We start from the raw sequence: 27,872 nt of genomic DNA, 5'->3' as shown, positions 1-27,872 counted from the left end.
CTGGGCAGTCTCCCCATACGGGCTGTGTGGAGGAGGAGGGTTTGGGTGCTGTGCTGGCTTTCCTCCCGGGGTTGCCTCTGAGGGGTGAGTGCTAGGGGGAGGCATCACCTGAACCCACCTGCACTGGCTCAGCTCTCCCCAGCCAGCATCCAAAGAAGGCTCCAGAGATCCAGCACTCACCTGCACCCTCTTTTCCCCCTCTCTGCTCTCTTTTATTTTTAAAGGCTACATGTGGCAGCAAATTAGTTCTGGAAGGCAGATCTTCCCTCTTGTTTCTTTTTGGCGTGAGATTTATTTCTCACTGCTTGTGCTTTGTAGCTGCACTTGGCAGAGTGGAGTTTGTTCAGCTGTCCATTCCCTAGCTAATCTTGTGTCTTAAAATAAAAACAAGCAAGTGGATCTTTGGAGAAAGGATGCCACATGACTGTCTCCACGTCTTCATGTGGCTAAAACAGCACTGCTCAAAATCATTCCTAGGGTAAGAAACACGTTAAGAAGAAAAGGCTCTTTATTAGGGCCAATTTCTCAATTGATGGTGCTCTGAGGTGACAAAATGAAGCATAGACAAGAGCCCACTGTGGCTACACAGCAACAAAATTATACCTCTTTCACTGTATTTAGGTCACTGTGGAAGCAGTGGGGCTGAGTACCCTTTGGAGCCCTTCGTAGGCTAACCTAACCTAACCTAGGCTTCGCTAACCTTCTGTTAGGATGGAGTCAGCATAATCCAGCCTTTGCAACTTGTACATGAAGCTATCCCTTGATGCAAACACTCCTGCCAACATGGGAAGAAGACTTTTGGTATAGATTAGCATCATGCCACGTGGTCCCAAGAGAAATTCTCAATCCATACAAAGAGGAAAATTTTGAAATGGGAAACAGCATAGACCGGAGTTAAATCGAGGCTAGAACTTGCCCAGGGGTCTAGGATCCAGGGGACAAGAAGCTTTCAGTTGTCTGTCAAAGGAGGACTGTCCGAACCTCCTGTTTTCTGAACCTTTACTTCTCTAACCATGAAATTCTTGCACTAATGCTTCCCACAGCTAGGAAGCCTTGGCTAGATATCACCTACTTTGTTGGGAAGGAACCATGTAAAACTCACCTGTCCATCCTTTCTCTTCTTAATATCACAGGATGAAGCAATGTTTTTGCTCCCTGCTGGCCCAGAAGCTTCAGCAATATTATTTTTATGTTTGGGGTACCAACATCAGAGTACGAATTTTCAAACAACCTTCTAAAAATTTTTAGGTACTTGGTCCATAAAGACAAGATTCCAAGACATACCTATGCATGAAAGTGTGTGTGTGTGTGAGACTGCAAATGTAATCCAAGATGTTTTCTTATATAAAAAGATCATTAAAAAAAAAAAAACACAACTCTTCCATTATTTATTGGAAAAAGAAGTGACAGAATTTTAAATTGGGTCATTGTCTTTGAATGTCTTTCAGTAAGCAGACCTCAGTATTAGCTTGCAGTCTTTACAGCCTATGTTTGTCAAGATTTACTGTATGCTTATTTCTGGGGAGCAGGTACTTTATTTCCTGTTGGAAATAATTTATTTAAATATATCCCACTGTTTTGATTGCTGCTGTGTTTTATAAGCATGATATTCTCTCCCTTAGGCACAACAGGGATTTACCAGGGAGCCAATGGCCTGACAAATTCTGCTGGATTCAGTGCTGTGCATCAGGTATGGCTCAGCATTTATTATTGGCAACCTTGTCGCTTATTTTAAGCACCTGGGAGACTGGCAGATCAGAGAGATTATCCTGGTGTTTACATATATTTAAGGAAGGTTCTAGCGTGTGTTTTGCTGTGTGCCATTTTGGCCTGCTCGGGTGGCCTGGTGGTTAGTTTTAAGATGTGTGTGTCAACACACATGCTCCTGGCAGTCTCTGCTGTGGTGTTGCGCAGCAGTTCCAAGAGTTTCATCATTTTGCTGCCATCTTACAACTTTGAGATATGTTTTCCATCTTACACAGAGAGCTCCCCTTTTAGGATCCTGTCCTCTGCTGTCTTGGCACTGTGTAATAAATAGGAACAAACTGAAAGAGGTGTCGGCAGGTGCTGAATACTGAGCCATCTGAGCCGTCTCTGTGCTTCCTTCTTTGAGAGTACACCTGTCTGTGGACTTCATGCTTCAGATACCTTGAGAAATGTGTGTGTATAAATAAACAGCAAGCATATATGCACAAGACAGATGTTTTTGCAGTAGTAGATGGCTTTTCTTGATTGGACCAAACAAATGTGTACACTGTCCAGAAAATGTTTTTTGGTTAGCCATGGAGCAATAATTTCAATCAGTAGTGTCAGCAAGGTGGTTGTTATGACTCGTATTAGTAATGACAACAGTGAGCAATTCTGTTATTACTTCAGTTTTGGCTACAAACATGGTCGATAAACACTGAGAGAATTGCATTTGATTGAAGTATAGAGGTTACCTGCAAAAAGGAAAAATAGGTGGGATGTTTTCATCATTTTATGATGTCCTTTAAGAGAAAACAATGAATTTCTCTCATTTCATTTTCAGCTTAATTTTTATTTTGACAACTTGACTCGTCTTTGTTCTTGAGAGCTCCATGGTGACTGAGAATAGCTGTGTCATAGACAAAGATGTAAGCAGTTAAGAAGGAAAGGGCTTTTAGTCTTTCTAAAGGCTATTTATTATTTAATTTTATTTAATACCAGATGCTGATTAATGTTTCTGAGGAAACAAAAACCTTTTGTTGAAAGAAAGTATAGTTCTATACCTGAAAAAGCAAACCAGGTGGACAAGAGCAAGGGTTGCAATTAAAAACAAAAGAAACAATTTTTTTATGTTTTAATTATCCAGAGAGAAGTTTTCTAATCTATTTCAGTGTCATCCTGCTTCTTACAAAGAAGAACAGATGGGCAGAGTGTTACGAAGCTTATTTGGGACCTTTTAAAACAAGACAAAGAATATCATGATACCTCAGCTCTGAGATCTCTCACAACTAATATTTTTAGTTCATTTGTCTACAGACAGGGAAGATCATTCCGGCATTTAGTTCTTACTGAGGCAGGGGGACAATCTCAAGTGTGAGCATTTCTGCAAAACAATTGTTAGATTGGTTTTTTGATTTTTGTATCCTATTTCAACAGCTTATCAGAAAATGTTGCTGATCATGGGAAAATGCAGCCTACTTCACTCCTGTATAGAATTGTTGAACCCTGTAATGCAAAATGTGTCAGTGCTGATGAATAAAATTCCACAGAAAAAGCAGAACTTGCCTGATTTCTGACCTCTTGTTGAGGCCAGCTAGTTCTAATAAAGTAGGAATGTATTTGGGAGGAGGAGAAATGTAATTTCATAAGTGAATGAAACGATGGTTCTTTAGCAAAAGTATTCCTGAGCCATGACTTACTGCATGTGTAGATAAGACTGCCTTGCCATATGTGGTGCCTTATTTATTTATAAGATAACACCAGTTATACACAGAAGTTACGTGTTTCTTTTTTCCTCAAAGGAATATTCATCATACCCAAGCTTTCCTCAAAGCCAGTACTCACAGTATTACAGCTCCTCCTACAACTCTCCCTACATGTCCACAAACAGCATCAGCCCTTCAGCCATCCCAACCTCCACTTATTCGCTGCAGGAGTCTTCTCACAATATCACCAGTCAGAGCACAGAATCGCTGTCTGGTAGGTACATTTATTCTGTTCTTAATTTTGCAGTTCCAGCCATCTGTAGACATAAGCACTGTAACCTTGTTGTTGGAATTTCTTTAAATACATGCATTTACATGGATAAATGAGATTTCCTAGCACATAACAGTTCTGCTCACACAGTACAACACAGAATTTTGGGAAGAGACTCAAAAATACAAGTTCTGTAAGACCATCCTGTGGTGTTTCCATGAGTACACCTGGTTTGATCTCCTCTAAAGGTAGAAAATAATTACATGCAAAATCCAGATTAGTACAAAGTGCTAATGTGTTTAGCAATGAGTGGCATGCTCTGAAAAAGCCCCAGAGTTTCCTCACTTATTAGCCCACGTCTCCATCAAGGTTCATGTTCACTCCTAATAACAACATATAATATATGCATTCATAAATAAGTTCACTAAGAGAAAGGCTCTCTTAAAAAATAATAATCAACACAAACTGTTTGTCTAAGTTAAAAGTTCAGGATGGATTCCATGCAAAAAGACTTCAGAATTTGTGGCCTCTCTTTGAGCGCTTAATTCTTAAAGTCTTGAGGCTTAAATGGTTTATGGAATTATTGACAGATTATGATCCTGCAATGTACTGTTCAAGTACAGCCTTCAGATATCACTTCCCTACTAAAGTTTTCATTGGCATGCAATGACATTTATATAAAATGCCACATAATTTGAGGATGATCACAGTATACGCCCATTGTAGGTCTGCTGACTTATGGAGCAAATCTGAACATCTGTGGTTTCTCTGAAAGAAAAATAAACTAATATTGGTTGTTAAAAAGAAGCGGTCACAGATTGCTCTGAGAGCAGTTGGAGGATTTTCTGTTCTTAGATCTTATCTCAGCCTTTTTGAGAAAGCATGGTTTCAAAAAAGGCTTGTTAGGCACAATCCAAGCTGCTCTGAAGAAGAATATGGTTATTATAGGAAGCTGGAGAGGCCACAGCTTAGCAAGGTGAAAAGAAAAATATGTTTGAAAAGGATTTGTAATGTAAGGTAAGTGAAATCTGGACAGGTTTATGAAACTCCAGCCAAGCAAAACAGATACTTTATACAGGGAAGTTTACCTGTCTCTTCTCAGTTATTTCTAAACTACTGTCCCTTGTGAAATGCAATACAGCTAAACAGGCTAGTTATGTATTTTAAAAATAAAAGTTGATGTTGAAAGTATCTTTTTAATCATGAGTATTCATCGAGTTAAGAAAACATACCGTTTTTGCAGATGTTGAATTGATCCTCGTTTCCTTTTCCACTTTCTAATTTCTCTCTTGGAAAAGGAGGAGAGAGGGGTAAAACTCAAAAAGTTGTGTTGTTTTTGTTTGTTTGTTTGTTTGTTTTTAATTTAAAAATGTGTTAAGGTTCTTGAAGTGACACATCCACTTTAAAATGTTTTATATAAAGTCTTGGTGCTTTCTGAAATTGTTGCAACTATTCTTAGAAGTTATAAATCATTTCTCTAACAATGTCAGCTATTGACATGAAAAGAGATTTTCTGATAGTGTTTTCATAACGTTTCTGGTGCTCTCCACTAAAAGCTTTCCTGCTTTTATTATAATGATCTGCGCAAAATTTAAGTTTACAATGGAATTCTTTTTTTCAAAATAGGGGAATATACAACAACACCAGCAAAAGATATAGAAACAGACAGACATCACAGAGGTTCGGATGGCAAGGTACGAGCCCGGTCAAAAAGAAGCAACGATCCTTCCCCTACTGCTGACAGTGAGATTGAGGTAATAACATTAACTTACATTCCCCTAGTAAAACCAGCAAAGAGAAGTGATTGCATCTATTAGCAAAACCAACTATCAAATTAGTGAGTTGTAAGAGCCAGAGTAAAATCAGTAATATAACTGAAGCTTTTTAAATTGGGTAGTCAGAATAATCACACAGTTTCTGTATTATTAGTATCTCAGACTATTAGCATCTCAGACTGTTTTTCATATGTACGTTTTTTTACTTTGTGCTTCTTGTAAGTCTGCTGTTTTGTTCCCCCAACTTGACACACAACAGGTGATTTCTGTGATTGTTAGGAGAGCAGACTCTCAGGGCAATCAGAATGTACTTAGTTCCAGAATTCTTCATCTTTCATTTTGCGTGCTTTCACAAAGCATCTGCAGTCAGTGCTCTAAATGGGCTTGAGATCTTAAAAAGCTCTAGTCCAGCAGGACATATCTCCTGAATGAACAAATTCTTGCAATTGCGTAATGTGTAACTGTATTTCTCTTTTCCACCCCGTCTGTCATCACAGCGTGTATTTGTGTGGGATTTGGATGAGACGATAATTATTTTTCACTCCTTACTCACGGGAACCTTTGCATCCAGATATGGGAAGGTAAAACTTAATTTTTTTAACATTACTGCTTGTCCAGCCAAATTGCATTGGGAACTGTGGGGGCAGCTAATAAGACAGCTTTTCAAACAGATGCTGCTGATTTTATTCAGGCACATTTGTATAAATATGTCCTGGGGTATTTCCTTCTAATGTGAAAATTTAGTTTACCTCTCTTTCATGTTGCAAGTAGCCCCATGTTTTTCTAAAGCTTGTATTGTTGGCTGCTGCTAGATAGGACATCAGGATGTTCTTTGAATGTCTGTCTTCTGCGAGAAAGAGCCTAGCCAGCAGCCAGAGAGCAGTTACTCTGACCTGAATGAGGTAATTTTGTTGTTGTTGTTGTTAGAATGGTGTTTTCTTTTGAATCTCAGACAACTTTTTGTTGTTGGTGGTGGTTTGTGGTTTTTTTTAGGAGAGATTTTGTGTTAGTCAGTCTGGGTTGCCACAAAGACTACTGGCTCTTCTTCCCACATAGCTGCTGTGGAGTACACTTTTGAGAGTTTTAGGAATCAGATCTTCAGCTATCCGTGCGTCAGATACCCCCTTTGAAACACTGGCAGTTGTATTTTTTAGGCAGCTCTCTGTGGTTGAACAGACACAACTTGGCTGCTAAGGAGAAAATGCTGGGTCTTGGATTTAGTACCACGTGCTTCAATTTCTTCCTAAGGCAGCTTTTTATGATAAACACTTAAGTCACTTTGAATTACACAATGTCAAACACTTTTAAACGGGTAGGAAAAAAGACAATATCATTACCTAATTAAAGTGGATGACCTAGTTGGCAGCTGTTTCCACACATGGCTTTGAACAGTCAGCTTCATCAGGAGACTGGAAAATAACCCTGCTTCCCTCTAGAAAGCAGAAATATGATTTGACATCATTTCATGGCTTTAGCAGCTGTACTTGTTTTACGACAGTTATAACAAGCTGAATGTGTAATTAGTAAGATAGATTTATTGTTCGCTGTTAGATGTGCACAGTTGTAAAGGATATAAAATGGTGTTTGTGGTGTGGAAGTCTACTGCAGCATTTGGAATGCTGCTAACACTTCTAGCAGCACCCTCTGAAAACCAAGCATGTGTTTCCAAGCAGGGATTTATTCAGACCCATGTTGTACAAGGTAATTGAAGCAGTTACTTTTCCCAGGGAACATAATGAATGAGGCAGTCAGAGGTATACATGTGTAAGCTCAAACCTACTGCCTGCAAAAAATAGAAAGAATTAGGCAGGATCAGGAAATATAAACTGAGCTGGTGTAGACCTGCGATGTGGTCATACTTAGGATTGAGTAGGGGCTGCAAATGGCATATGGAGAATTCCCTTAACTGTGTGGGGGGATATTTTGGCCTAGCATAAAACCTCCAAAGCAGTTCCCTTCATCTGCTGCCTCCTGTCCAAGCTTAGAGGATGTGGGGTTGGGATCTGCTGTGTGGGGGACAGATGGCGATGGGACAAGAGCTGTGACAGACTTGCAGAGGTGAGGAGCCCTGCCATCGCAGTGCCTGCGAGCTCTTGCTGATGGGCTGCTGTGGAGGCAAATGCTGCCATTTCTGTAGCAGCCAGCGTGGGGATGAAGAGATGGCAGGGAGTCAGCCAGAGAGGATTTATCCAAAGCCTTCACCAGCAGCCGAGCTGTTCCCATCAGCTCTGAGAGCAGAGTTAGGCCAAGGCAGGGCACTTGTGAGCAGCAGCCTACAAAGAGAAGAGCACAGGAAAATGGAAACTCGGGATTGTCTGCTCTGAAAGGCCTCTAAAGCTAGAAAATGACTAAGTTCTATTGGCTGTTTCCTTTATACAAATGTAAAGAGTGGTATGAGCAGGGATTTTTTGTTTTGTTTTTAGTGAGTGAATCACCTTTTCTGTTAAGCTACAACAGGCTCTTTGAGAACCTTCAGTAGAAGAATTTTTTTTTTTAGTTCTTCATTTGTTTCATCAGTTTTAAATTCCTCAGAGCTTTTCTATAAGGTAATGGTCGTGTTATAAAAGTATTGTAAGCTAACAGCTTGATCCAAAGACAACCACAGGCTTCAGTGGGCTTTGGAACAGACCTTAAACCAAGAGGGAAATAGAGCACACTCAGACAGGCTGTCCTGGGAACCATTAAATAGTAACACAATTCAGAAATGTTCAAGTGAGTTGAACTATCAAATATAAATGAAGCAGTGAGCCAAAGGTTAATAGTGCTTCAGAATCTCTTACTTTGTGAAAAACATAGGAAGCGTTAATCTCAAAGTAAATTAAGTATCAGGGCCTAAAATTCTTACGTTTATGTATAATTGATCATAAAAGATTCACATGCCTGTGATTAGACATGCCCATGCCCTGAATTAGATCTCAGACATGAAGGTCTTGGTTCTGTCTTCCTCCAGAAAGTGTGCCAGTTCGTACAATATTCACCATTCCCTGAGCAACAGTACTGTCCCAGTATCATCCTGTTGGTTGTGCTGGTAGAGCTGCTGTGCAGCCACTCAGAAAATTGGACTATGAAGTTGCTTAAGCTGAAAAATAACACCTTTTTCTGGGGTGACTTTTCCTGGGAGAGGAGAGAAAGGGAAGGAGAAACATCAACCTAGCTTCAGAAACTGGGGACTAAACTCCTGTGTTGTTTAGCTACAAAATCACCATGCTTATGCATATTGTTCCTTTCTTGGTGGTGGTGGTAGTAGGGAGCTGTCCAAAACAATCTGGTTTTGGATAGAAGAAAAAAAAAGAATAAAAAAGGTGTAAAAAGGTGTAGAAAAAAAAAGAAGAAAAAGGTGTGGGGAAGAATTCACAGAAGTATTATCAGTTAGAGTCATTACATGACTCTTGGACATTAATGATTAGTGCTCCAATGCATGCATTCTGACCTGATTTCGTGTGAAAATTCTCTTTATGTCTGGTATAAAACTCATCTGAGGGAAACCTCTGTGGTCCTTGCCATAGATATGGCAAGGAGTTGGTCTCAGGTGTTTAGAAAATACTTTGCTCACAGCATTAATAGAAGTTAAAGCACAAAAATTACTCAAGGTTGAAATACGAATGAATGGCCCAGTCTGTGTTGCTCCTTTAATCCCCTCTGTCAAACTCTGTGCACTATCCCGTGGATTAGTCATCAGACATGGGGTCTTAATGTCTTTCCCATATGGTCCCTGCAGTACAGCCTTTACAGTGGCAGCGAGAGTGGCCTACGAATTCACATCTCCTTTTGCTTTCTTGCCCATGGTTGAATGGATGCATACCTGTACAAACACACGGAGTCACGGTTAGGCTAGGGCAGCACAGCTGTCAAACCTGAGAAAATCTCTCCACCCCTTCGTTTCTTAGGAGGAGGCTATCTGAGAAAGAAAAGGGGAAAAAAAAAAAGTTCTATACCCAATTAAGTCTGGATATTATGTTCAGGAGTTTTTAGAAACCTGTTCTGCAGGCTTCTGATCACTGCATGGGTGCAGAATATTTACCGAGTGCTTAGAGACCACACCAGACATAAACCATCATTATAGCTTAATGTGCTGTCCACTCTGCCCTTTCAATCCCTTCAGACATGTATAATAGAGTTCCCATTCAGCAAGAAGGTGGCTGCAGCCTTTACTGTCTCCAGAGATCTGCCTGACAAATCACTAATGAAATACAATGCGAAAAATGGATCAAAATCTATTACAGTGCTGCTGGGATTTCACATGAATTGAGTATATGTCAAGGGGCCTCGGCCATTTGAGGCAGCGAGGCACAACACAGAAAGACTCTTTGAGTAGTATTAGTTCAGACACAACAAAAAGAGATTATGAGCATTTCTGTGCCAAAAAACAAAACAGTCTATTCGTTTTTCCTTGACTTGAGATATCTGCAAGCTTGTTCCATAATCTATTAAAGAATTAAAAGTATTTCTGCATCTCTTTCAAAGAAATGTAAGTATTATGTTGCAGATTCATTCTCTTACTTTTCAGAGGACTAGTATCAAGAAGAAAGGGTGCACTAAGTGCATTGTTTTCTCTAGGTGAAGGGTATGTGTGAGGCTAATTCCTTTTCTCATGATTTTGTACTGTTTCCAGAAAGTGAGTTTTTTGTTCTGTGTTGAGATACTTGTTAGTAAAACACGTCCACGGGATTTTAGTGTCAAAAAGAAATGCAATTAAACTAAAATCTAGAGTTAAAATTCATTTTTCCATGCACGAGTTACTCTGAAATCCTGGAACTAAATGGAATGAATCCAGAGGACAGTCTAAATATCTGAATTGTGTTGGATCTTTATCAGCACTTTGATGTCTGCTGATACTCGGGAGTTAAGATGTATAAAATTCCCTGTAAGATGCATTTTATTTTGCATTTCAGAAGTGGCAACAGTAGATTTATCCAAGTTGTAAGCAGCCAGGTATCAGTGTGGTGGACACGGGGCATGCACTGATGTTATGAGGGACTTGCAGTGCCACAGGTATGCTTAGGAATAGGAGAGCATCCTCCAGCAGTAGTGGGGCCTTAAGACCTTCTGGACAAAGTAACTAAAATCACTGCTTGGCCCAGCTGAGGAGAGGACCTAAAAATGATTTTCTGCCATTTCAGATGAATGTCAGAGCTGCTGTTGGCTGTCTGAACTGGGCTGTCTTGTTCTCACCAGAAATGTTGATGTAGATCTAAGAAGCCTTATCCCTCAAAAGTTCCACTTGCAGTTACATGTTCTTACAAAAAACTTTCCTTTAAGTGAATTATCATTACCAATTTAAAAAAAAAAAAAGTCATTGAAAAGTTCTTGCGTGGCCCTACTTGAGGTCCTTTTGAAAACACAGAGTTGATTATTTTTTTCTTTTTTCCCTGCTTTCATTGAATGCTTTGTGTAACTTTTGCTTTTCCTTGCATTGTTCCCTCACAGGACCTAAAGCCAGGACCTGATTGAAACACCGTAGGGATTTAATCAAATCTGATGGTGATTCATGCTTCTAATGGCCAAAACTGTCCTTAACTACTTTACAAACTGAGGAGGAATAAAACCCCGTTTTATTGCTCGGCTGTTAAAATCTATTTGTAGAAGTTGCTAAGGTTCAAATCAAAAGCACCCTCCCTTGAGAACCATTAGTTAATTCAAAGTGCCATGGTGTTGCTTTTTTTCTTCTCCCCTCGCTTGAGATGTGGCCTTATATCACTATTGCTGTTCAAACATCTGAGAGTTTTCCATTCCTTTGACAAACATGAGCCAAAGTGCTTAAGGACATCTGTTTATTTTATTTCTTTAATGAGAAAACCTTCCAATTTCGTACAGGCTCAGCTGTGTTTATTTACATTTTGTTAGTCATATGTGTGGGGCACCTTGGGATGTTAAAAACCTGCAGAGGCCTATGTGGAGGGCTGCTAGCAGGCATCCTGGTCAGAAAGGCAGAATGAGCCCTTCCTAAGGAAAACACAGTCCTTGGAACTCCATAAAATAGATTTTCAAAACAAACAGAGCCTAATTCACTCAGTAGATCATGGATTAAGTCAAGATGAATACAATTTGGAAAGGATTTTCTGAGGAAGTTGGAGATTTTTTTACCCACTGGAGGCTAAACCTTGTATTTAATGCCTTTTTAAGTTAAATTAAAAAAGCGTTCAATCACTGCAGGTAATAAAAAAGTCTGTTACTTTAGACATGCTGCTACATCAATTATTAGTTCATTATTGGAGAGAAGGGAGTAAATAATTCCAGCTATTTGATTATTTCAAATGTGTATTTCGGGAGCAAACATCTGTGTTTATCATTTGTACTGGCTCGAGCGGCAGCAGAAACAGCAAAACCAGACCCACAACAGCTTCGATGCTGGGCACAGGAGATGCTCTGAGCTCATGTAGATGTAACCTCTTGTACTAGAGCTTAGGTGAACTGAGGGCTTTATAAGCAAAGTGCATGTGTGGCATTTGGAAGTATTAAAGGATTATTTCTGACATAGAATACATGTCAGGAACAATGCTGGATTGTCTAACAAGCATGAGTAAAGGGAACCTGCTTTCCCGTGTTGCTGAATTATGACTTGATTTTTAAGGGAAAGGTACTATAAAAAAATAAAGGAACGTAACTCGCATTAGGAAGTTGCATGTACAACATGTGTAGTTGTGCTGAGGTTTACACGCCATGATGTGTTTCCACCAAGCTTTCCAGGAGTTTTGTATTTTTCACAGAGCTATCAAGGGCTTACGTAGAAATATGGTGATTTTCCTGTGAGTAGGGCAAGGGGGTTAAAACATGTATTTGTTTTAAATCCACTCCTTTTTTGACATTTATGCCCTGTATAGTAAAAAGAAATTATTTGTAGACTTTTTGGTCGTGAACCTTTCGTGTTACTGTTGTGGTTTAACAGTGATAGGCAGCTAAGTACCACACAGCCACTCTCACCCCCTCCTTAGCAGCTGCTGTGGGGAAGGTTAACTCCATCCCAGCCAGACCCAGTAGAATTCCTAAAAGTAACTTCCATTTGTTCTCGAGCATTATGGCCCAGCTTTTAAAATGTATTTAGGTACTGTCTTCCCACAGGCCTGGAATCCACCCATGGGTTCAGGCACTGTATAAATTAGTTATTCCTGCTTGTCCCTAAGCATAGCTCATTTGGAGAGGGAGGAGAGCCTTTTCAACCTCTGTCTGCTTCTCGAATGTGAGGATTTAGTTACTGACACATCCATTTGCTTATTGCAGTGATTTCCAAGGTGTAGTCCCCAACCACTTCTGAACAGATCCATGCCAGTGAGTTACAGTCCTTCAGTAAATAGTAAGCAGTACTGTGGAAGTACCTCCCAAATCACAGCAATGATGAATAAGAAAAGGTATCTGAATAAATGCGATTAAATGATACTTGCTTTCTGTCTAGCTTGGACGTGCCACGAGGTCACACTGCCAATGACTGTAGAGACATCATTTAAATTCAGTAGATCATCTAACAAGCCTGGATAGGTCAATGTTTAGGTAAAACCATATGTCTTCATTTTGGTGGCCAAAAAGTTTAGAGCCTGGAAATGAGAAAACTGGGTCATGCTATTTGAAAAACGACAATTCTTTGTCAAAAGAAATGTAGTCACTTCAAAAAATGGGTTTGAGCTCCTGAGCTACTTGGGTACTTAAAACAAATGGTCTCACAAATAGCCACTCTCTCGATTGAAAAGCTCTGAGAAGCTGGGTCTAGCAGTTACCTGGTTCTATGAAAAAAAGATAAACAAAACTAAGGTAGTTAAATCTAGTAAAACAGCTAAATGTGTTTTCACCCTCAAAGAGGATGATGAGGGAACACAGGGACACACAGGGACACCACAAGGACACACGGGGACAGATGGGGACACAGGACACAAAGGGACGTGGGCAGCCCCATACTAGGCAGGCAGCACGGCCATGGGGCCAGGCGCAGCAGCTGCCCCCCTCGACTTATTTGAACTAGAACTGATGCACAAGGTTAATTTTCCGTTTTTATGGGAAAGCCTGGTTAATGTCTCAAATTCAGATCAAGGTATAAAATGTTACAACCAAAGAATGATTATTCTCACAGGCTCTCTTTGTTCAAACATGTGGCCCAGGCATTTGTGTCTTTGCTTTTTTTTATTATTTTTATACTACAACCAAACCGGTCCATTTTTCAGGAGTTTCCAAGTAATTAAACCCAATTAAAACTATTAAATTCTTTCTCTTGGTGACAACTTCATTATTAACAGCTAACCACAAGGAAGAGATTTAACTTAGAAAGCCCTTGATTGTATACTAATCCGTCTCTCACCTCTGGCTGACACCTGTGGCAGATAAACCCTACAGAATAGGAGTCTGATGAATAACCTTAATTAATGCTTTCTTCCTTGTAGAAAAGTAATTATTTGCTCATGGCATAAACAGGTATTTGACAGGGATTTAAAGACAGTGATTGGTTTTAAGTAGAAGGGCTTTATTTTTATTTATTTATTTTTTTAAGGGGGGGGGTAGGGAGGTCTGAGTCCAAGATTCATGCTCCGAGTGACTTTGTCCTAACATTTTGAATGTCGGGTTAATTGGCACATTGCTAAATAGAAGCAGAGTCAGACAACAAGCTGATTTGTTATCTGTCTCAAAGGAGCCAGCTTTGCCCCTTTGCTAATGGCCTGCGTGTCTGAACAGGGTACCTGTAAGGCAGAGGATTGGAACTGGCTGATTTGGAGCCAGGATTGGGGTTGAGAGTGACTTGCACTTGAGAGATTGCCAGAGATAAGTCTGCTTCTTGCTTCCTTTCAAAATTACACTATACAAGAGGGGCAAGCTGGCTGTGGACATCCAGCCAAGTGGATTAGTAGTAACTGCAGGTGTTAACAAACACATGTCTTTTTAATGCATTCTTTAGGGCAAGTATAAGCAGTTTATGAAAAATCCAGCTCAGTATTTCAGGAGCAGTGGTAAGAAGGCCATTTGGGAGGATACTGACGGTGCAGTTTGAAGTGTGGCTGCATCCACCATGGACTTTTTTTGTAGGTAATGCTACCTTTAGTAGTGAAAATACAGCAACACAGGCATCTGCATAGGTGAGCCTGCCTTTTGAGCAAGGCCAGACTGAAGGCTGCTCATCAAGCTCCTTCTAGCCACCTTCTGTCATCCTATTATTCATAGTGAGAAAAATGAAACAGAAACAGAATTACTTTTAGGAAGGATATTTTTAGCTTGTAGGACATAAGTGAATTAAAATTGTGATTTTAAAATGTAACGCAATTCACATCTGCAGAACTAATTCAAAGAGGAGTAGTGCATACAACTAGCCAGCACAAAAGCAGTATTCAGAGCACGTGTCAGCTCATGCTTTTGGGATCAGAAAGAAAACATTTCCCTCGGTGAATGGACACTTCTGCCTTCCCCCACAGAGTGTTTCACAGGCTTCTCTTTTCTGTGTTTTCCTGTAGTAGGGCTATCTGTTGAAAGGGCAGCAAAGCTGCCCCCAAACAAGCAGTTACAGATCTGGGAGTTGGCAGTGCCTCGCTTCTAGTGAAAATTATCTCGTTCACAGCGTTGTCAGCAGTAGGCAACAGCACATCAGTCCCTCTTAGCTAGAAGTCACATCCTGTGACAGACGCAGTAGGGAGACATGTCCAGGAATACTCTTCAGGATCAATATACTTGGTCCAAACATGTTTTTTTTTGTTGGTGTTGTTTTTTTAAGAAGAGCTTATTTTCCCTTTTTTATGTTTTAATACTTGGTGAAAAAGTGGAGGGGAACGGGGCATTTTTACCTCTCAGTTCTCTCAGGATGTACGCTGAGCAGAAATGGGCAGCTGTGAAACACTACTACTGGGTAAATGTGGAAGTGAAGGTGTGGCAGTTAGGGGGAATATCAAGCTCTTTGGGAATGAGTACTTCAAAATGAGCACCACTGCTGTGATGCTTATCCCATCCAGCTGACGGGAAGGAGCCCATTAAGGCTGTGTTGATCGGTCATGAGCTGAGCTCTATTGGGGTGCCTAGTTTGTCGTGTAATTTTTGGGGCTGTTTAATGTCAACCCTGGAGAAAGCTCCAACAATGTGCCATGCAGAGGTGAGGCGCACAGAAATGCACTGTGGTGCTGGAGGTTTTATTTATAGGAGTTCGTTGCCTGTTTTCTATCCCTGCCTCTCATTGTCCTTGTTTGCGAAAGCATGACTTGTAGATTAGCAGAGGGGTAGGACCTCACGCTTCTAATGTTACTGAACAAGCGCTCAGGGTCGAAGTTTTAGGTGAATCTGTTTTCACTGTAGAAAAAGTGGTTCCTGGAGGAGATATGATTTCAAGCTGACCACAGCCCTTTTGTTTTTAGCCTTCACATGCATCAGAAAACATTGGGTAGATCTGTTACTGAGGAAGCTGGTTCCTAGGGCTCCAGGGCGCACTTTTCCTATGGTAAGACATGTTGGCAGGGGTCATCGTTATGGATGCAGCAACTTTACATTGCTCTGCTAAACTCACACTGCTCTAACATAGGCATTAGCAGTCCACTAGGGCATCGCCTGCAGCACAGCCTTATCCTTTAGTCCTTCTGGACTTCAACACTTAGGAAGACCTCTCCATTAACATCTTTAGGAAAAAAAAAATCATAATTCTCTTTCCAGTTCTTTATACAGTATACAGAGAATTCTGACAACACATTGATATACCTGTGTCATTTTTGTGCTTGCCTTATTTTCCTGTTTATTCATACTTGAATTGCAAGCTGTAGGTAGGGACTATGTTTTTCCTCTGTGTGGGTACAACTAGCACAGTGGGGTTCAAGTCTGGGACTAGTGCTTCTAGATCAGTGCAACAGTAATGCAAATAAATAATTGCTAGAAGAACCCTGGCCTAGTGCCTCTAGACACCTACATCATACTGGGAGCACTGATTTGCCTTTTAACTTTATCAGCTTAAGACTTGGAAGCATGCCTTGTTGCAGAGGAAATATCCATACTGTGAAAGCACTGATGCCAAATCATTTCCCCAAACGACTTCCCCTCTGGGTGGTAAAGTGCATTTTTCTGTTTTATTTTCATTCCATCATATTCTCTATCTCAAGAGAAAGATATTTTTTTTCCTCTCATCTACAGTTTAATTTCCATATTGTTTAGTTTAAGAGAAGGTAACTTCATACACTGTGGAAATGTTTCTTACTCCCTGTTAGTGATTAATACCAATAAATCTAAAGACAAAACTTAGAGAATAAATGACAGATACCAATGAATGAGACTTCCTAAAAGAGGTTTAAAGGCTAATGATCCTTGAAATGTATAAAAATAAATTGCTTCATTAAAAACTATTTTACAAAATCATTTCTTCCTAGCAGCATATTTTCTTCAAAACAGTTCCCTCGTGTAACTACACCTGGGTAGTAAAATTTGATTCAGTGCTGTTCACATGGGGCCACGGTCAGATGCCCTAATTGCGCCTGTGTCCCTGCCCCTCATCAGGGGAGCAGGTTTGGGGCTTAAAGGTAGACATGTTCAAGGCAAGCCTGATGGAGTTTACTTTTTGCCCAGAGGAGAAAGTGCCCTTCTTCCAGGGACAGCAATAAGCATGTTTAAACATGAGTGACTGAGCTTTTCTTTAGATGGGCACAGTGCTTGTGAGTCACACACATGGCTGAAACCACAGCCATTCTGCTCTAATTAAAGAGAACTACACCAAGAATGCGTAATAATTAGGTTAGCGTGTAATACACCATCCATGTCAACAGCATCTGCCGCAAAGGTTGATTGAAATGTACTCATCCTCCAAACATTGTGCTCCCTGTTAGAGTTCCTCAGCTAATTCATTACTGTCCTGTCATACAATAACATGACTCCACAGAAATCTGCAGAAAATTAGAGCAAAGACTACATATAAATCTGACATTTTAGCATGGCTTGTAACGTTAGCAGAGGAAAACCACCCACATAAATGTAAAGATGAGAGATCCCTCTCCTAATGAAGATGAATTACAAATAAAAGCCTGTTGTGGGAATGCTCTTTTTTCAAGTTCTGTTGTTGTTTAGTTTGAACAGGCAGAATGCTTTTGAGCTTGTTTATCGAATTAACTGTAAATTATTTTTACTTGCATTTTTGAAGAAGAATATATCTGAATGAATAATAAATTTTTCCGCTAGGGACCTAGTTTGCCTCAGAACATGTCTGTGCTTTTGTTATGAGTTTAGGAACAAGGTCAGTTGTTTGAGGAAGGAGACGTGGAAAAGTGGCCGGGGCTTATTTAATACTGTAGTGTACCAGGCTGGGTACAATATGTCACTTGGTTGTATTTCAGAGCATCAGATCCCTGGGGCTGTACCCAGTGCCCAGGAAGCAGCTTTGAAGCAGTACGCCAAGAGCTGTAGGAGCCCAGTGGCCCCTGTACCCATCCACAGGGGCAGCACGAGGGACCAAGTGGATTTGCTGCACACATGCAGTCAGCCATTAACAGTCACTTCTACACGGGATTGTCCGCAAGTGGCTTTCCTGGCCAAACAGTCAGCCCGGCTGCTTTGGTCTGATGGAAGCTTGCGCTTGTGACTTAGCGGGGAAGTGAATTGGTGGCCCTCTCACGGGCAGTTGTGGTGTCTTAGCTGGGTAGCAAGGAACAGGGAAAAAAATCATTTTCTAAAGTAAATCAACTAAACACACAGGAGGTCCATATTGCTTGGGACATCCTGCGTTACAGCTGCAGGCAGTGCAATCCTGCACAGGAGTGTACTTGTTTTGTTACTGATTTTAGTAGGAGCAGGAGCAGAATGTTAGAAACTTCACAGGTGCTTAAAATGTATAGGAGCTGTTTTAGAGCTGCTGGCATGTGTGTTTTCATGTTCTTTTGTTCATGAAAAAGTATGTTTTCATAATTCTGTACGCAGACAGAGTTTCTGCATCGTTTTCTTGCTGTTCCGTTTAAGGAAGCAGTTTGGGACCCTGTCTGGGGCCAAGTTAGGGCCAAGTTGGACCCAGACCTGGATGAACTGCTGATACAAGAAAATTGCAGAACAAGCAAAGGGTGAAGCAGTCAGTCCATGCAGGCAGGAGCATCAAGTGCATGTCACCATTTCTAACAGCAGCTCAAATGGCATATGGACTGATCCAACATTTTAATGAGCTATCTTGTTCTGTCTTTATTTTATAAATTGATGTAGCTATTTGGGTGTAACTCCGGTATGACATCTCTGGCTCTGCAAGTAAGCTTTATGCCACTGCAGAAGCATGTCCTGTCCTGAGCAAGAATAGTCAGACTTGGACAAGCATTTTATCCTGCTATAATTGGGTTTGCATGGGAGGATGGGATTGTTTTAACTCTGCTGGTACTGTTAAATAAGCGGACACCTTCAGCAGAGATGGAAGAGCTTTGCACCAGTGTGGCTGCTCTTGCGTCTCCACATGCACTTGTGCTACCAAGGCCAGTAGATACTGTGCCACACAGGGGGCTGTGATGTGGGAACGACACGTCTGTCTTTCTGTCCTGCTCTGTGCTCATCACCCAAGTTAGCATGGTAGTAAAGACCTAACCCAAGCATGCCGAGATGCGGATTGCACGCTTTAGAGAAAGATAGTTTATGTTTGAACTCGTGGGCTCTGTTTTCAGATTCTGCTCATCGTGTTGCTGCTTGACATTAAAAGTCTACTTTCATGTGTAAAGAATAATGCTGGCCTCTTACGGCTGATTCAAAGGACAGAGTCTGGAAAGAATCACCCTCTGTGGGCTCTGTTGTTCATAACTGTCCCTTAGCTGCTCTGTACTGATGCTATTGGAAATCACTTCTTGGTCCAACCTACTGAAGCAATTCTTATACAGCCTCAGGTGTTTAAATGTGCTTGTTAAACTCATCTGAAAGTACAGGCTGAAATGCATAAGGTGAGCCATATCCATCCTTCAGAGAACAGAAACTGATTATCTAGTAGAGAAAAAAGAAAAAAAAAACGGATGGGAAAATCATGCTAAGATACACTTGGGAAATTAAATGACTTTAATGACCGTATCTTCAGAAAAAGGAATGTGTAGATCCTGTGTCTAAGATCTCCCACCCCCCAAAAAAAAAAAAATTGAATGAAAAAAGAAATGATTCTCTCCCAACAGGACACTACAACGTCTGTGCGGATAGGTCTTATGATGGAAGAAATGATCTTCAACCTTGCAGATACACATCTGTTCTTTAATGACCTGGAGGTATGTTGCTGCTTATTTTATTTAGCATCTTTCTTTCTAATCATTTGCATCTGCTCTACAAACTTGTTTTTCTGGCCAAGAAACTTTCATTATTGACCCCAAAGAAATGGGCCTTAGATGGTTTATTGGAAGCATACTTTACTATGTCCCTTTGACATCTTCATTCTGTTAAGGAATTTTTTTCTAAATACACAGTAACAATGATGGCTTTTGGCAGTTTTACTAAATCTAATAATGAGGACATTACTGCTGCTTCTCCAGAAATTTGCTATTTAATAATTTTATTAAGCTAAATTAGCATAGATCCTATGGGGCAGGTAGCAATTAGCTATGATGCAATGCAGAGATTTTAAAACGGTCTCTGTTCTTGAGGAAGCTCTGTTCTGCACACAGAGGCAGAGCAGGAGGTCTGCTCAAGCACAGACACATTGCAGGATGAAACTATGTGAGTTTCTACATGAAAGACCAAGAGGAAAAATTCCTCATTGTCTGCATTATGGCAGATTATTATGATCTGGCTATACCTTCCTTACACAAAGTGAAATTCCTTTTGAATATATGGTGAAATCCAAACAAAGTCATGCAAGCAAAATTCTGTCACCAGCTGAGAAACAGCTGTATAGTGCTGAGGAGAAGTTGTTTTAATTTGCAATCAGTAGAAATGATCTGAATGGGTCACCTACAGTGAGTAGGATGGGTTTGTGCTGTGGGCACCTTGGAGTCAGAGTACTGCTTGGAGGAGTTTGGAGGAAAAAGTTCTGGCATCCCTCGGCAGGCTTCTGTGGACTTTCTCTTCACTGGAGAAATGAAGGATTTGTTTCTGTGCTGCATAAAATGAGAGAACTTCTTTTGTGCCTGATGAGTTCAGTGAGAACTTCTGATTCCTTCACTGCTTAATTGCGCCGTGTTCCTCTGCACGTTACAGGAGGTGCCTGCTTTCCTGCCGCCTGTCTCCTTAAAATCTGGGGGTTTGCTTACTGAGAATTATCTGTTTTTTCAGTCTTCCCTTTTGACTCATGCTTGACAAGTGAAACAAACTAAACTTTTTTTTTCAAAGTAAAACCAAGGTGTTTTGATTTTAGCTGAGCGTTTCAGTAATTAAAGTGATGGATGAGGGAAGATTCAAAAGAAGTGAATGTCCTTTACAAAATTTTGCTTTCCAAGAACAGAAGCCGAATTTGCAAAAACAGTCATCCATCTCTGTTCATTAGCCGTCCTAGTCCTTGATTTTGGATGGTAAATGAAAGTCAGGCTTGAGTGTTCACGAAGTGGTATTTAAGGGTTGTACATCACCAAGTGCTAGGCTTGAAAAAGACACAGTGGATGATATTCTTGAGAAAAAAATAGATAAAAAAAAAAGCACAGAAGCTGATTCAGTTCTAGACCCACAAAGATTACCATATACATTAGCACCATCATGTGGCATAACACTGACCTGTGTAACACAAAATAAGCTAAAACTGTACAGGGCTGAAACCATTTCTGGCCATATTCTGTGCTGGGGCCAGGTGAAAGAAGCTGTAACAGAAACTAAACAGTACTAAAGCAAGAATACTCTTGTTAGGAAATATTAAACATAGCAAAACATTTCTCTGGCATAAATCCATAGCCAAGTTGAGGCATTTTGGGGATGCCCAGCATACGGAAGCAGCTAAAGTATGGCTGCCTCAACTTGGGGGATAATTGTGAGGGAGAGGGAATGTCATCTCTCCTCACCAGAGAGGCAGGTAGGACAAAAAAATCAATTATTACCTTGTTTTAGCAATAGGGGACTAGTTTATTATGCTGTTTGCAGTTTTCAGTGCTGTGCAGAGCAGAAGGTGCTGCCAGGGTATAAAGCTTTGTTGAAACATTCCTAGAAAGTGCCTAATGAGGATAAATCATTTGCTCATAGATACAGCAAGGTCCGCACAGTCCTTGCTAGCATTTGTGTAATCCTCATTAGCCTGGTAAGGCTGTGACTGAACAGCCTAGCAAAAAATTGGCTTCAAATTCTGAGTGAGGGGCCTGAACTGGAAATAGTCTTTTTTTTCTATCAAAGCCACGTGATTCTTGCCTTATGCAGAAATAATGCTATCAGGCTGTGGCACATCATACCTCTTTAAATGTTTCAGCAAGACGGGAGAGAGCAGTAGGGCTTTCCTCTATGGCAACACACTGTCAACTTGTCCAAGAAAACTAGGCAGCCCTTTGTTTTGCTGTTCTTACATTGAAAACTAACAAAATCAAGAGAATGAATTACTGCAGTTGATGCAGGCTGTCAGCTCAGTGGATGACAGATGAATAAATAGCAGGCATTTTCAGAGCTTCTGTAAAACTGCCAAATGAGCACAGGAGCCAAGCCACTGTTACTCTGCCCTCTCCTCACCTGTGCCATGGCCTTGAACCACACGCAGTGCCATCCTGCTGCCTGGCTCCCTGTTGTTGGCCAGGGTTTTACATGTTTTCAGGGTCTTCCTGGGTGGGATTCAGGCAACTGCTTCCTGGATACATTGCCTGGAAGCGTTTTTCCTGCTATGCCAGAGAAGGGGAATCTTGGACATGTGTGAAAAGTAGACCCAGCAGATCCATTCAAATAAGCTGCTACAGCCCATCCTCTCTTGGTGCTGCAGCCTAGCAGAGGCCCATTTCCCACGAGATTGACCCCCAGCCCACAGGACAGCAGGAGGCTGATGACCAGTTCCCAGGGCAGGTGGGCGAATGGAGATGCCCTAGGCCTAGACTCTTAGCAAATACTTCTGGTCTTCTTACAGAAAGGGATTCTCTGCCAGCAAGTTAACTCTTGAGTAGTAGAACTTAGAAGATGGATGTATTTTCAGCAGATTCGGGCAGGAGGAGAGTCAATACTTACTAAAACACAGCTTAATGGTGTGGCTGCCGTGTAACAAGGAATGAAGGCACCAAACCTTGACAAGGGCAGCTTTGAGGGCATGCAGCCACACAAGTATTGCCCCATTCTGGAGGCTGTTAGAAGCACAACCCAGGCAAGCGAGAGGTATGTGTTTGCTGAGCTGCATTTTCAAATTATAAATCTGGGGGTTTACCACACTAATTCACCTACTCATGTAGCACTTAGGTGCTTGTTGGACACATCACCTCTGACTGCAGTTGCAGTGCAGGCAGGTTAGATCCCTACTGTCTGCAAACGCAGGCCGTACAAGGTGTGGCCTATAAAGGGCTCTGATCACACTGTAGACTATATGGGTAAATACACTTGAAAGGAAATATTCTCACTCTTTATTCCCTTTTTGGGAAATCAGGGAGAATAGGAACCGGCCGAGGTTACAGATCATGGTGAATCTCAAATACGGACTCTGGGCTTTTCAAGGTTGTGCTTTTTCTCCCAGACTCCTTTTGTTCACAGTGCAACACAAGCTAGAAAATAGTACATTTCATCCTCCCTCTGGAGATATTGTTGCCTAGCACTTTAGAAAAAGGTGTGAAGGACAGCAGGACCGACAAGGGGATGAGGAATTAGCAAACAAGGGGATTAGTGTGTTTACAGGTTATTGCCTTTCAGAGCTGTCCCTGGAGGTTTCCTGGTCTGGGAACTGTTAACCCCCTATCCCCACCTTAACAAGGGATGCAAGCTCAAGTGATCAATGAATTCATGTGATGTTTTTTAAAATTATCTAACACAGTACTGATACAAAAATTGACAACCTGTGTGTCTGCAAGCTGTTTCTGCATGTGCAAGAGCCATACCTAGAGAATATGCAGAGAGAACATAGGTAGTAACTGAAGGAGTTTCTCCATGCATCCTCAGAACCAGCTTGTATTTCACAAGGAGACAGCAGAAGCTTTCTCCAAGCCTGTGGTACCATTTCAAAGCTGCGCTAGCTCAGGCACCTTTCTGTGTGGGTTCAAGGGTTTGGTCCCATCGGGAGGCAGATTGTGTATCACTGACTGGCCTGGAGATGTCACAACAGTAAGAACAGTTCCGTTCCAGGAGCTTGGAGGATTGACTAGGTCTTACACATTTGACTCAGTTACAGGTTGCACATGCAACAGATCACGTACCTCTGAGATCCTAGAGTATCATTTTAAAAAGTCAGCAGATGTGGAAACTGGGTTTTCCATTGCAGACTTCCATTCAGACAATCTGGACCTTCTTTTCAGCAGCCCAGATATCCTGCCCTGATTCCCCACTCACTAAGATCTCAAGGAAATTTTGTGAGAATGAAAAATTAGTCTCGTAACCAAGTAGTAAAACACGGTCCACATTCTTGCTTTAACCAGCTTCCCTGTGTTTTACCCAGTAACATGATAGGCTCAGCCGGCGGACTATGAGGTAGCGTCTCACCAAGTGTCATGGTATTTTATTAAGTCAGAAATGTGATAGCTACTGTTGTCACACTTCAGTGTACAGAACAATTCATTCACAAATGAGAAAAACAGATCCCTCCACAAATACCTTTCCCTTGACTTAATGCCCTGCATCACACAACTGAAATGGAGTGGGGCTGCATCGATATTATCCCAGCATGGCTCACAACAGCTATGGGAAGGGGGGCTTAAAAAAATGACAGTGGGTGGAAGAGAGAGAGGTGCCAGCAGAAATCTGCAGTTCAGTTACTTGGCTCCGGTTATACAGAGTATACACCTCGGTGATATGTTGATGAAGAGGACTGAGGAGATAAGAACAAGATAAAATTGGATGACTTCTTGAGAATTATCTAAAACAAGTTCTGCAGAAAATGTCATGATTATAGGCAGGAACAATGTGTGACATTTTGCCATTGATATCAAGCTTAGTTACTTGTTTGGGGATTTTTTCTTTTTTGAATGGGCTAATTTAAAGTAATTCATAAAGCCTATAATTATGTAAGGTAGGTGATTGTGTGGTCTATAAAATACTGTCATGGTAAAGGATAACTGTACCTTAGTTAGCTGTAGTTGTTCTGACTTCAGTCTCCTTACATCAACTGTGCTTTTACTTCTATTGAAAATCAGCCAGAACAAAGGGTAGTGTTTGCCAGCTTCAAGGCTTTCTGTTTTCTCGTTACCTACAAGGATCATAGAGAAAAGAGATTAAGGCGGTAGGGAGAAGCTTACAGATTTTTCTCTCTAATGATGGTGTTAAGACTAGGAAGGGAACAATAGAAACAACATTTCTCAAGTTTTTGAGGCAGGGCCTCCATCTTTCAAACAATGAAGAATTTTGCAAGATAAGATCTCGAGTACGTACTTCATGCAGGCTGAGCTCTAAGTATACCTTCTGGTTAATTTTCCTGTCCATAGATTTCCTCGTCACTGACACATTATTTCTTAACTCTGTGGTACAGGGCTGTGAAAGGGTGCCTTTTTCAGTGCTTCCCTGCACATCAAAGGAAGCTGAACCCCCTCAGTATGCCCTGGGAAGACACCAGCAGGACAGGTGTCTCTGGAAATTTCTGTGAGCCAGATCTCCCCTTGTAATTATGTGGGGATACACCTTCTGTCCAAAGCAGTACTGTCACAGTGGGAGAGGCTGCCAAATCTGTGCCTTACCATGTATAACAACGTTTACAAAACACAGTCTTCCTGGCTAAAAGACAAGCCCCTCTCTCTCCCTCCTATCTGCATAGGAAGGAGTTTCACTTACTGTATTATTAAGGAACTGTTGTGCCTTTAGATAACAGCTGGTCTCACATACAATTAGTTATTTGTGCAAGTGCTGTGTAATACTGTTTGTAACAATTAGCTGGCTATACTGTACTAGACAGTATTGGCAACGTGTAAGATTTTCTCTTAGCTTTAGCATTAAAGTCATTTTTCATTACATGAAGTGTTCTTTAAAATGTTTTTTCAAAGTATTTACTTACTGATGTATTTTTTTTCATACGCTTCTCAGGACTGTGACCAGATCCACATAGATGATGTATCGTCAGATGATAATGGTCAAGATCTAAGGTATGAGACCTCTGGGTGGAAGCTGCAGGCCAGGTAGTCCCCAGCTGTTTGCAAATAGCAGGGGGTTGGTCAGTGTTGTAAAAAAACTTCCTCGGCCATGTGCCTTCTCCCCTTCCTGGCTCCATTCTGTCTGCAGTTATTAAACACACAGGAGAAGTACAGAGCTGCTGTTCACACATTAATCTGCCTGTGCCTACTGTCAAGCCCTGACCTTGCTCAGCTTTGAACCATTCTAGGAATTATGTTTAAAATTAGGTTGAACTTTGCTCGGACTACACTGGTTTCCAATATGATTTGGCCAGCCAGTTGGCACAAGTGTAGCCAAACCATTTCAAAACCAGACTGAAATGTTTCCCACTGCCCAATCTGTAATAAATGGGCTTACTCGTAAGGATTGTGGACCTTGCCAAAGCCACAGCCTTGTCACTGGTGTAAACATACACCCAAACTGCACCAACTATTAATATTGCCTGTTTAAGTTCATTAATCATATACATAAAAACTATTTTTGTACAATTACATTTCCCTTTCCCAAAGTGTTGCTTGCAGTCACTGTAATCGGTGCAAGAACAAGATATGCAGAGCTCTTACAAAACTTTAGTTTGTGTTTTTGTGGATGGTTGTTATGAGAAATTGGTGCAGAAACAGCATAGAAAACAGTGGAACAGCCTTCTGGAAGAGCCTTCTCCTTCTGTGGAGAACACTCAAAAGGTTTTTTACTGAAGGTTTGTGCTTTGTAATGCACAGAAATGGCACATGCATATTTTGGTCCTTTGGCTCCAGTGGCTTGTAAGCAGATGAGTCTGGATACATATTCAGGCATTGATTAAAATAATAATTTGGGTTTTATCTCAATCAGTGCACTTACTTTGAGTGAACAACAACAACAAAAGCTGTAAGCTAATAGTGTATCATGAATCCTGTGAAAAGCCCCTGCCTAAGTGGTTTCAGTTGTTTCAAAAATACTTCTCATGCTTATGGTTTGTCTGCGCGGGATATGAAGTTGAGCTGACTGAAATACGTTAAGCATGTTAAACTTATCTGGATGCTCTAATACTGAAATAAATTGGCCTCAGGGCTCTCAAGAAGGGGAAATTACTTCGTAGTAAATCAGGATGTGAATGCAGAGGCACTGGCTACTGCCCCAGTGAGGTACCAGAAGCACATTAAGCTGAGCTGGCTTCACGCTGCAGCCAAGGAACGCTAGGTCTGTGTCACTGAGCATTTCTGTCTCTTCCCTTGCTCTGGTTCAGTTTGTCTGACTCCGCTGGGTCTGTGACCTGACCCAGCAGACTGTGTCCCATGAGTGCAGCTGCCCTCTTCAACTGCAGCCCAGTCTGCCTTCTGCTGAAGCTCTGAAACCCACCCTGACACTGCCATCCAGCAAACATTTTAGGATAACGTGAGCTGCTCCATAGCCCGCCCCCAGCCATATTCTCAGGGAATTGATCCAGCTGAAAAGCAACTTCTTTGCTTGTTTTTAAGCTCTATTGTCTTTTAACTGGAACAGTTCCCTGATCTGATGCACCTCAGTGCTGAAGAAATGCTTGCACTAGTACAAAGAGAAGTGCATCAATGCAGGCTCAAGACAGGGAAAAACACCTGGAAGAAGAGAGGCTTGCTGCCTTCCAAGACATTGTCAGTTTAGAATGCTGGTGGAACTGCCACCCACCCATGGTGGTAATTACCCTGGAGTTGCTTTGAAGTTTCCATTCAGTTTTTGTTTAAAAAGCTTTACACAGTGCAGGCATTTAAGGCTCATTTAGTTAATTTCTTATTTTTTTTCTTGATTAATGTGTTCAGTGCATGTTTAACAATATAGCCAAGCAGCCAGAAAAATTCTTTAAGATTTGACTATTTCTGTAGTTTAGCAGCCTGGATGAGAGGCAGGTAAGGATTTTCAGTGACCTGAGGACAGTCAGATGTTTTGTAGTCCAGAGAACCTCAGAACTTACAGGAAGTGCTAAATAACCTGTACTGTTTACAGTAAGAACATTTGCTTATATTTGTGCTAGTTGTCACTGTTTTCAGAGATGAGGCTAATGGCTGTGTGGGATCATGGGTCTGGCAACCAGGCTGATTCCCTAGCCTGGAAATAAATCATTCAAGTAAAAGAAAAATAACAGGCCACAAATGCCCTTTCAAATCTTTTGGTTCTAGTTGCACACAGAAAAGTTACACAGTGGAAATGAGCATTAGGCAGGGAGGCACATGCCCTTCTGGGGCACGTGGGTGAGTGAGAGCAGGCAGCAAGGATGAACTCCACAGCTGTACAGCGTGTGCTGTGTACATCTCTGCTGCCACTTGACTCCACATCACTTTTCAATTGTTTCCGCTCCCTGCTGGCACTGTATAGACTGTGATTATAATGACCTCTCCCCTTCCCTCCTCCTTC

At 41.3% G+C, this 27,872-nt stretch overlaps 1 protein-coding gene and 1 long non-coding RNA gene across 5 annotated transcripts in view; one reads left to right on the top strand and one right to left on the bottom strand.

Moving 5' to 3' along the window:
• EYA2 (EYA transcriptional coactivator and phosphatase 2) overlaps positions 1–27,872 on the top strand; it is a gene marked incomplete at its 5' end in the record, with an annotated part of 97,602 nt that overhangs the window by 62,000 nt on the left and 7,730 nt on the right. Inside the window, 6 exon segments of the mRNA XM_080557583.1 lie at positions 1,623–1,690; positions 3,489–3,666; positions 5,290–5,417; positions 5,936–6,019; positions 19,496–19,585; positions 25,419–25,477. Coding sequence (XP_080413709.1) covers positions 1,623–1,690; positions 3,489–3,666; positions 5,290–5,417; positions 5,936–6,019; positions 19,496–19,585; positions 25,419–25,477 — 607 coding nt within the window.
• LOC308178637 lies at positions 1,702–27,872 on the bottom strand. 4 transcript variants are annotated; one of them, XR_013939863.1, is made up of 4 exons: positions 25,390–27,872; positions 24,467–24,591; positions 6,776–12,967; positions 1,702–2,441 (listed from the first exon to the last, which is right to left on the bottom strand). It is a non-coding gene; the product is annotated as an uncharacterized lncRNA (long non-coding RNA). The 4 variants fall into 4 exon arrangements; XR_013939864.1 differs by lacking the exon at positions 1,702–2,441 and adding an exon at positions 3,675–4,447; XR_013939865.1 differs by lacking the exon at positions 1,702–2,441 and adding an exon at positions 3,675–4,431.

This window comes from Anser brachyrhynchus (genome assembly GCF_964034855.1).
Source record: "Anser brachyrhynchus genome assembly, chromosome: 16".
NCBI classification, from domain to species: Eukaryota; Metazoa; Chordata; class Aves; order Anseriformes; family Anatidae; genus Anser; species Anser brachyrhynchus.
This window is presented reverse-complemented; position numbering and strand designations above follow the sequence as displayed.